Source organism: Fringilla coelebs (genome assembly GCF_963513975.1).
Source record: "Fringilla coelebs genome assembly, chromosome: 11".
NCBI classification, from domain to species: domain Eukaryota; kingdom Metazoa; phylum Chordata; class Aves; order Passeriformes; family Fringillidae; genus Fringilla; species Fringilla coelebs.
Genome location: NC_140037.1, coordinates 13,268,488 through 13,279,363, shown reverse-complemented (window position 1 = coordinate 13,279,363; position 10,876 = coordinate 13,268,488). Strand labels below are relative to the sequence as shown.

Genomic DNA, 10,876 nt, shown 5'->3' with positions numbered 1-10,876 from the left:
CTTTAGTTCTAGGCTACTGTATCTGTCAGGGTGACACAGGCAAGTCATATATGGAAGGAAAGTGTGACTTTCTTCCCCTAAATAAGTTCCATGGCTGGATATATCTCTCCAAGAAGAAGTGTTGCAAAGCCTTGTTCACAAACCTGCTATTAAACATGTGAAGTTGTTAAAACATCACTGTGGATAATGGATAAATGGAGCTGAGTGAAGGTGGTAGTAGAATAGAAGGCTGGGAATTAAATAATACGGCAAGACTGCATGAAAGCCATTCTCAAACAAAAACATATCTAAAAAAGTCAGAGCGCATTTGAAATATGTTTGTAATTTATTCATGACAGTTTTCATTTACCATAGGATTCTTTTGAGACCAATGATAATGTAAAGCACTAGCAAAAGGAATCTATGAGTTTGTGCAGATTTATTTATATTTTATGTGAATTTACATAGGGCCATATTTATACAGTTATGTCATTTATAGTACATATTATATTAAATATAATAAATACATATTGAAATCACCTTTTTGCTTAAAAACTTGAAAAACACATTTCTAGTTTGTGAGATTCGGGGAGTCACACTGCAAGCTGTTGTCAGCCTGCCCTGCCAAAGAGCCCCAGCAGAGACCTGAAAATTCTGTGAAAAGATTAAACTCTGCCATGGGCGTGCTGGTGCTGATCACACCTTGCAGGCAGGCTGCACTGTGAGTGCTGTGCCTGGCCGGGGCACAAGAAACTCCTCTAAGTAACAGACTTGTGAAGTTAGTGAAGAACCACTGCGTCCTCTTTAAATAAGTCAGAGTTTAAAAAGTCTTCTGAAAAATGAACACAGATTGCCCTGTCCTTGAAAAGGCAAGAGTTTCCCACCCTGGAAAGAGGCACAGACTACAAGGATATCAGCAATATTATGCACTCTGTGGGCGTATTTTTCAGTTGTGACAGTGGAGTGGCAGTCTCCTTGAAGTCACTTTCTAAAAAACTATGTTTCTAAAAAATCCGTGATAATGAGAGCAGAAAAATCAAGTTTATTCCTATTGAATTCGTACAGGGGGCTAAATGCTGCTGGAAAAAGCACGAAATCCACAGACTAACGAAGCTTGTTAGATGTCGGAAGCTGTAGTGGAGGTTTCAGTGGGGACTAGCCCCACCGGCCCTGATTTTGCCTCCCGCTGCGGCCAGAGCCCTTCTCGTGCGGGGTCCCCACGGTCCCCACGGGGACCTCCGCGGTCACCGCTGCCTCCGGCGCTCCCACGGCTCAGCCGCGGGGCTCGCCCACCGCGCTCCGCCGGGCAGGGGCTGCCAGCATCCCCGGGGCTCCGGGCAGGGACCGCCGGCATCCGCGGGGCTCCGGGCAGGGGCTGCCAGCATCCGCGGGGCTCCGGGCAGGGACCACCGGCATCCCCGGGGCTCCGGGCCGGGCTGGCCGGGGCGATGCGCGGCGGGGCGCGGGAGCCGCCCGCTGCCGCTGCCGCTGCCGGGGGTGTCGCAGGCGGCGGCGGCGAGCCCCGGCCGCCCATCACGTGCTCGGTGTGTTGCATTGTGCTGGCGGCGGAGGGAGGGCTGGCCGTGTCAGTGATCAATGTCATGACTTCTTCCGCGGGCTGGGGCTGCAGCAGAGAGCAGCTGAAGGAAGCTGATCGCTGCGGTGCGAACTGGCTGGGAACAATACACACAGCCGCACGGGCGGACACACAGCCGCACGGGCGGACACACGCCCGCACACACCGGCGCACACTCGGGCGGACACGGCACGCACACACGCACCGCCGGGCACACGCGTCCGCACACACACACACTCAGATCCCAGCGAACACGATCCCAGCAAACACACTCACGCTCACAACCCAGCGCACACACACACACACACACACACTCTCACATCTCAGCGCACACGCACTCGCATCCCAGCACACGCAAGAGCACACACGCACGGACGGACGGACGGACGGACACACAGCCGCACGCACACCCGCACATAACAAGTACACACGCACTGGCAGCCCGCACCCTGGCTCCCGCTCCGCCGCTCCGCGCCCGGGGGGAAGATGAGCTCGGGGGACGTGGTTTGCACTGGCTGGCTCATCAAATCACCCCCCGAGAAGAAACTCAAGAGATACGTAAGTGCAGAGGCTTTGCTGATATTTTTTTTTCTCGCTAAAGGGATTTCGGCATGTGCTTGCTGTCTGACTCTTCCTTTGAAATCTCTCGCCCGTTTCGGCTTCGCCTTGGACTAAAACAAAAAGAATTCCAAGTCCATGCGCTTATGGAGTATTTTAGTTTCCACCGACATTCTTGTGCCCTCTGGAATTAACCTTTCCCGGCTCGTAAGATTACAGTACTTCAGCTGTTATGCAACATATTTTAGGTTAAAAACCACATTTCGGTTTCAGTTAACGCTGCCGCAACTAATAGAATTGTTGTAATAGAATTGCAGATGTCACTTTTCCAGGGACGGACAAGAACATCCTAAAAGGAAGGGGGAAAAAAAAACCCAAACCCAAACAGCCAAAATTCCAGTAATTTAAATTCTGAGGCTTGGTTTTGTTAAGATGCTCTGTAATTTCTATGACACTTGCTAAAGGCAACATATACAATAGTTTTATTTACTAATGCAGTTGTAAGCAGAAAGCTTCAGAAAGCTTTTTGGTCTGTGATAAAGAGGTGCTGGAAGATGCTGTGCTGTAAAGTTCCTGATAGCTGAAAGGTGAAGGGGGCTGGGGAGGAGAAGCGAGCCCTGCATGGAGATCTGCAACTGCACTATGGGCCCCTTGTTTCATTCTCTATCTGCTTGCCTGTTTGGTTTGTCTGGAAAAAAAAAAAAAAAAAAAAAAAAAAAAGGATGTGTGTTGCAAACATAGGAAACTGTCTCATTGCAGGAGTGCGAGGAAAGCACTCCGGGTAGGAATAAATGACCCTTAAAAATTTGCTTGGGACAGCATTAACAATATAAGCCCCTCATGGACCATTTTGCATACTCATTTGTGGTGGTTCTTCATCAGGCATGTTGTTATGTTCTGCTGTGACACTTTTGGAATCGGTAATACCCGTTTGAGTCATGCCCTTCTAACCTGACTTCCCCCGGAGCTCTGCACCGTACTCGAAGGATGCACTGGCCGTGGCTCCGGCGCTCCAGCCGTAGGCACAGCTGACATCATTTGTCGTATTCACTTCTGTTTATCAGCGTTTTCTCTGGAGTGCTGATGTTAGCTTTTCCCGGTAATGTGAGGCATAACTGTCTTGTGGAAGAATATGGTGGATATCATTTGGTAGTGTGTTTTTTCTTTGGCTAAAAACTAGCAGAAAGGATAATTTACTGATGCTGGAATTATTTTTAACTTATTCTTAGCCAGAGTTTCTTCCTGTAGACCACAGTAATGCATTGAAGTGGCTGAATATTTGCTTTGTTCAGTTAGCATTTTTCAATTCTAAAATAACCACTATGATGTGTCTCACGGGAGCTACAAATAAATTATGGGCATCTCATTTTTGCTGTATTTTGTAACGAGTGTACTAATAGCACTGTATGGCAGGCACAGTGTAAGAGCCACTGATTCACCCAGCTGGTATCATTAGTAACTCTGTTAGTGAAGCTATTTTTGATGACTCAATATTCATAAAAGGGCAAAGTAGAGAAAACAGAATGTGATAAAGCTGGGATTTGAAAGCCCCCATTATACAGTGAAGATAATAGTCACAACAGGGGCTCTGATCAGCTCACAAGGCTACTTGCAGTCTGCTCTGCTCAGATTTTGCACTACAAAATCAGGGGAAATTTGGTCTATATTATTATCCAAACACCATTAGATTAGCCAGATCTCTGCAGATTAAGCTTTGTTTTCTGGTTAGGAGGATAAGATCCTTTGTCCATAATAAAACAGAAAGAAATCTGGCGCAAGTACAGCGAAGCTGAATGTCCTTTCTCACATGACTGGTTACACAGTGGATGCTCCAAACCAAATGGAAATTGTCTCTCACCTGCTGTAAATTACTTCTTCCCTATTTTTGGTAGAGTTTCACCAGCATGACAGCTCGTGTATCTTGCACTGGGGTAGCAGATAGATAGCTCGGGCTGAGCCACGGTGCCTGCTTAAAAACAACAGAGCTTTAAAACAATGCCTGTTTAAACTGACTTCAGTAGGTGTCAAGTGTCAACCGCTTACAGGAGAATGGTGTTGGCTCTGGTTCTGAGCTGACAACATACATAAATCCCCGAGTTCAACACCACCCTTTGTGCTCAGCTGGAAGAGCCCACGGTCGGAGCCGACGCTTCCAGGGAGCTTCAAGTGCCAGCCCGGCCTGCTGCTCCGGCACCTCTCGCACGCTGCCCAGCCTCCTTCGCTCTCTAGGGTTTGTCTCCCAGTTTACATTTTCCTGAGCTCAGCATCCGGCCTTTGTAAGGTCTGATCTGAGGGTCCAGTGTTTTACACACAGATAAATTGTTAATCCTTCATCTGTTACATCTATCATTAAGAAAATCCATTTCATTTCAGCGGAATATGTGGTTAAAAGATCAGAAAAAGCAATGAATTCAGGTTGTGAGACTGGGAACTGCAATAGTCCCTCTGAAGCCACTGGGAATATTTGCAGTGTTTATAAAATTAAACAAATTAGTCTTTCCAAGACTAAAGGATACCTTCATTTATATTTGTTGTCTGGTGAAAGCAGTTAGGTTTTCTACGCATAAACAAGTCAGAATTTGCCTCTGGGTAAGCAGAACGTTATTTTCAAAACTTTGAAAGTGAAAAGCAGGTGTTAAGGGTCTATGTTTTCCCTGCAATGTCTTACAAAGCCGATGCTCTTAGTAACACTATTCTTAGAAGTGTCTTATCATTCCCTAACAAAGGCTGCTCTCTTGCATGTGCAGGAAACGAACATGAGATTAATTACCCTAGTGCAACTCTCTGTAAAAACAGAGAGCTTAATGCTAAACACAAAGAATTCGTTAGAAAGCACAGGGAGCTTTGCTACATCAGGCAAATGCTCTAATAGTGATTTAATGGCATGGGCAATGCTTTTCTCTCAATCTGATACTTGAACCATGAAACCACCACGTCAGCCTATCTATAGAGGCTGTTGTGCAAGGACTCTCCCAGGAGAGTATTTGGTGTGTGTTGCAGTCCTTTGTCCTCTGAGTGTGACCCGAAAGCTGTGCTGCTTTCATTTCCCCACTTGGTTCCAGCTTTTCTCACCCACCAGGTCTGCGTGGGCCTGAGGGGTGCCAGGGAACAGCCAGAGCTGGGGGAAGCTGGGTATGGGGCAGGAGAGAGAGAGGAAGAAGCTGCTAACAAAAACTAAGAAGTGGTGGTGATGGAGGTAAAGTCCATCCTGCTCTAGACCAAAAATGTTAAGTATCAGTCATAGTTTGACATTCAGCCCCACAGGAGGAAAAGCCACTGAAGATTTTTGCTGTTGATGTTAGGAATCAGTGAATACCAGCCTCTGCAGGGAATTAGGTGTAATGGGGGAATCTGCTTCAAATTGGATGGGTTTTACAGTTCCTTACATTGGTGCTGAGTACATCCATCCCAATTCTGTATTGTCAGCATTGAATAGCTGGCTCCTTGATAGTTTTCACGTGGAAATTTATCTGATCACTGTTATTATTTGTTGTGTATTTGGGGGAGGTGGAAGGAAGGAATTGTTTCATGGCCTTGGAAACAAAGGACTTAACACAGCCAGTGCAAAAAGTCACAATGAAAAAGGAAAAACAACATAGAAGAAGGCCCAGAGAATATCTAATGAAACAAGAGAACCGCTATTGAGAAGACACATTGCTCATGTGCTGACAAGAAGAAGGAGATGGGAATTTTAACACACAGCTAACTGCAGCCTCTCCTGGAATCGCTGTCCCATTGTTTGTCACACAGTGTGGAGCAGCAGCAGTAGCTGCTCTGAATGCGCTGGCAGTGTTTACTTGCTGTTAGTGCTGTGTGGTTTGCAGTAGTAAAGGGCCATATCCAGATGTTTGCTTGCTGTGAGTCACTGCAGCTCCATTTAACTTAACGCTGTGCAGCTGTACCCCAGCTGAAGAGCTATTTTTAATCTTCAGTACTATACAAATTGATGAGGGAAGACCACTTGCTCAAAAAAAGGGCAAGTTTCCCACTTTACTTGAGTGACTGATTTCTTCAAACATTGTTGAAAATCAAAATTCCTTGTCAGCATCTCTAGAACAAGAGTCCCAAATGGACCCCATATTAGAAAATGTAGCCTTGCACTTCCTACCACTCTTCTTCTTGAAGTGTCTGGTCTGAGAAGACACATAGAGGTGTAAATTAATGTACCCTATGGCAAAAGCTGGCGGGGCAGAGTTCTTTGCTGCTGTGTCTGTGTGTGGGGCAGTAAGTGCCCAGCCCAGCATCTCTGACCGTTGGGGGATCTGCCAGGGCCCAACCGCAGCACACCAAGGCTGGGGCTTTAGAAGATAAGAGAATCTAGGCAACTTCTCCATTTTTAGCTGAAGTTCTGGTATTTATCAGGAGAACAAACAGGAAGTTACTAAGAAGAAAAAGTAAAGTAGAATTATGAACGAGTCAAGTAATAGGAACAGGAGCCGCAGAGCACAGCAAAGGGTGGGTGGGATGGAGAGCATCTGCTCCCTGATCCAGCACTGGGCTGCTGTCACCAGAGGACACTGCCACCCTTCCCTGAAAGAAATCCCCAACTGCTTTGTGAGGTCAAGCACTTCTGCTGCTTTGGGGTTTGGGGGAAGGTTCTGAAAACTATTCTCAAGAAGAAACCCAAATTAAATTTTTATCCTTAAGTCTTTTAATTTCCAGATGCTCCTTACAAAGCCTCACCTCTTGAGTCCTGCCCCTTTTGAACAGGGAATTCTGACCACCTTTCATACTTTCCTGAATAAATATCCCTGAGTTGCTTTAACCAATTTGAGCGGGTTTTGTAACTGTGGTTCACAGGCTGGGTGGAAGTAGGAGTCACATGGGTGCAGAAAGTTGTCAGAGCCTTTCAGCTCATTCCAGTTGTAAGTTTTGTGCCTATGTTTTTTTCTGTTGTTGTTTCATTTTAAAAACCAGTGAATATTCTATCTTTTTGGTTTGTGTATTAAAAAATAACTGAATTTTGAGAACATGAAGGCTTTCAAACAGAAGCTCCTGTGTGGCAGTCTACATGTTCCCTTTGCTGTGAAATCCTGTACGAATTGATCTCACTGGTAAAACACCAGCAGAATATTTATGTTAGGGAGGAGTTTCCATCACTGGAATTAAACATTTGCAATTAGCTGTGTGCAAATCAGACCTTGTTTTGGTAGGTTAAATGTGGTGTTTATTTTAGACCGTTTTCTTCCCTTTTAACGATGTTTTGATAGTTTAAATGCAATGCTTAATGAGATAGGTTGACTTCTAAGAAAGAAATAATTTCTAAAAAACACTGCTGTTCTTGGCAACTTGTGTATCAGAATAATTTCCCTTGAACTATTTATTTGGGTGGAGCCATAATAGTCCTGAAGCCCCAGTTTAATCTTTCACTACATGTTTTCAGTGCACAGGAATGTCCAGCTATTGGTTTCTATTCAAAACAGAAACCCACAAGTTATCAGGTCTTTGCATTCAAAAATAGAGCCTTAAAAAAACATGCTAGTTTGAAATAGAGAAGGAAATGTTAACTTGAGTGGTGATTAAATGAGTGATGCAGTCAAACATGGCTCAGAGGAAAATGCATTACAAGTCATACTTTGGTGAAGTCTTTGTTGCAGCACTTCATCTATGGAAATATGGATAAACACATTACTTCTACCATGATGCATTAAAATGCTGTGAATATTTGTTATGAAAATTTGCTAGGTTTTTAGGGAAAGGGACAATGTTACTTGTTGGAAAAACAGTAATTTTATTTGCTTTTTTGTCCTTTTCATTTGATTTGGAAATAAATTAGCAATGTGATAAGACAAGGAAAAAATGCTGGTCTTGAAATAAAATTTGCATGTCAAAACATTACATGCAGCCAGATAAAATACATTTTCTTCTCTCTCATTTAATTGTTAAATAAAATGCAATTCTTAAACTTTTTTTTTTCTGCTTTACAATAATATCCTTGACTTGCTTCAGTTTGTGTTGCATCAGGAAAATAAACAAACACATAGCCATGCAAAACTCAATTCTAGAATCTGCTGCAGCTTGGTATTTGTTCAAAACAGACCAAAACTGATGCCTAGTCTTTGTGCCAGAAAAATACTCCCTTTCTGAGGCTAATTCATTCATAGCTTTGTAATTGTTAGAATGAGACAACTGTTCTTAGAGATTTTGTTATTCCCTTCCCTCCTGATGCCAAAAACCCCACCTGACCCCTGCAGTCAAAACTGCATTGTAGCTTTCCACAAAAGCCCTGAACAGCACATTACAGTTATACAGGATCCATTTTCACAGAGCATTTCACAGAAAGGCAGTCAAATGTTGTTATTAGTATGAATTTGAAGTTACTTAAATGAGAGTGTTAATTTAAACTGAACTTAGATTGTCATGTGAAAGTTTTTGGCTCCTTTTTGACAATGCTTTTTTTAAAAGACAATGCTTTCTGTGAGGCCTGTTAGTGATAAATATTCATCCTGTGACTCCCAAGTCTTGAGACCGTGGGTTATGTATTCATATTTCTGTTGGACAGAATAATGGCCATGAGGGGACCCTTTCTAACTTTGCAACTGCTGTAATGTCAGCAGAGCACATAGTTTGTGAACAGTCTGTTTTTACATACCAGACTTGCAAACTGTTTGTAGAAGTTCAAGGATTTTACAGTTGTGGAGCCATTTTTCCAAGCTGACACGAACTGGCCGTGCCAAGGAGAAGGCAATAGTTCAGAACGAGCTTGGGCTGTGTTTTGCTTGCAGACTTTACAAACAGAGCAGTAAAGCCATGAGCTTTACCAAAGTTCTTCCTGGGTTTGGGAGCACTGGAGAAGCGTAAAGTAAAGTAAAGTAAAGTAAAGTAAAGTAAAGTAAAGTAAAGTAAAGTAAAGTAAAGTAAAGTAAAGTACCCAAGTAGCAAAGTAGAGCTGCACTTCCAGGGGCTGTTGCTGGTTCCACAGAGAAGCTCCCAGCGCTCAGAGGTGACCAAGCTGATCAGAATCAAATCACCGAGGGAGGAGAGGAAACATCCCAAGAGATGCCAGCTGAGTTTACAGTAGCAGTGAAGAAACAGTTTCAGGAGAAGTGATAATGCTCCCTCGCCAAGTGTTCGCTGCTGTTCCAGCTACATCATCTGGATTGTTTACTAATATTTATAGTGGAAGCTTTGCAAGCTTAAGAAGTTTTATTTTTAATAAGTTCAACATTTTGAACCCATCCTAAGAAAATAATTGCATTCTCACTGAGGCCTTAGGTTTAAAAATAAGAAGCACTCAAGTAGCTCAGGGAATTGGGTTTTTTGAGATTTTCAAGTGCTTTGCTCCCACTGTAAAAAGGTTTGCAACGTGTTTTCACTGCGTCCTCCCCTGACTCCGGGGCTGCTTTTACAGATCTTCACTGGTTACCTTTCCCAGTAAAACAGTGAGATTTGGACTGTCAGCTGAAAATGGGACTGGTACTCACATTATTCCTGTTACTGTTACACTTTATACTTTTTCAAATATTCCTTTTTGACAGATAACTGAGTGTCACACCAGCCTTGAGCTATGGATTATAAAATAATGGTGAACTGTTCCTAGAAAGTGATGGAAAACCACCAGCTAAACCCCATCGTTATCTCAGAATCCTCCCCAAACTCTTGCTTTCATCTGCTCTGAGCCCAATAAATAGTCAAGCTGGAACATCATTAAGACAAACAAACAGAAAGGTTAGGGGACAATCAGATGGGCATAGGAAGAACAGGCTTTGTGGTGGTGATGCTGCTTTGGTTCCCCTGTGCATCCCTTTCCTTTGGGTTTGCAGACTGGAAGCTTAATAACTCTGGTATTTAATATATAAAAAAAAGGAAAAGGCATTTATTGAAGTGTTACTAGACTCCAATGCTTTAACAGTTTTAATATGTTCATATGTTCTTTTTTTTGCTTTGCTTTTTTTTCAAATTCACAACTGAAAGTACTGTTGCTATGTTACTGTAATGGTGTGTAGGCTGCTAAATAAATAGAGGGAGTTTAGTCCATGCCAGAAATAGAAACCCAGGTCAAAGGTGACATTTGGGACATGTTGAAAAAAAAAAAGAGAATATATAATTATTTATTTCCTTCCTATTATTCTCTTCAGTCTCATTAACCCTAGACTACTTAGAAGGAAATTACAACAGAATTTCTGAGCATGTCAGAGTACAAAAAATGACACCTTGGGAGTTGTAAGTCTTTTGGCTTTGTAATTTGCACAGTAAAGCAGTGGCACCTCACCCTGCTGTGAATTGGGCAGGTACTTGGAGGTTTCAAAGGACCCAGGGGCTGCTGAAAATTCACTCTGCAAAGGTGTGCAGAAGGGAAAACCTGTCAGAGGGAGCAAGCTTTGAAGGAAAAAAAACCCCAGGAAATGTGAGTGCATTGTCCTTTCTGGGGTAGTCTGGCAGGTTCCCAAAGCCCAGACACACAAAATGTGCTCGGGCTCTTTGTGAGCAGCCCAGTGCCTGCCTGCACCTCTTTGTGAGCCTGGCTTGGGAACCTGCACAAGAGCAGGGGCATTTCACCCTGCTCTGCTGCCCCTGTGTGCCCCTGCTGCCCCTGGACACCAGGAGCTCTGTCCCAGCCCCAGGGGCTGGAAAGGAGAGCCCAGCCCTCCCTCCAGCCACATGGGCTGAGGCAGAAGCATCCTTAGCCCAGGAATTAGCCCAGCAGCCTCCCTAATTGCAGAGGGAGGCTTCTGAGTTTATTTGCAAGATGTTGAGGCAGCTGCTGGAAGCTCAGGGCTGTGTTCCTTGAGCACCAACCCTTGGCCTCACTGCTCTGGGAGC

General features: G+C 44.1%; 1 protein-coding gene across 4 annotated transcripts in view; it reads left to right on the top strand.

Annotated features, from left to right (window-relative positions):
• Positions 1–1,624: 1,624 nt before the first annotated feature.
• GAB3 (GRB2 associated binding protein 3) overlaps positions 1,625–10,876 on the top strand; it is a 65,446-nt gene continuing 56,194 nt past the window's right edge. For all 4 annotated transcript variants that reach the window (XR_014616447.1, XM_084213334.1, XM_084213333.1 and 1 more), the window contains exon 1: positions 1,625–2,113. Coding sequence is in view for 3 of the 4 variants with exons in the window: in XM_084213334.1 (XP_084069460.1) it covers positions 2,042–2,113 (72 nt within the window). In the remaining variant the exon portion in view is untranslated. The remainder of the gene's footprint in view (positions 2,114–10,876) is intronic.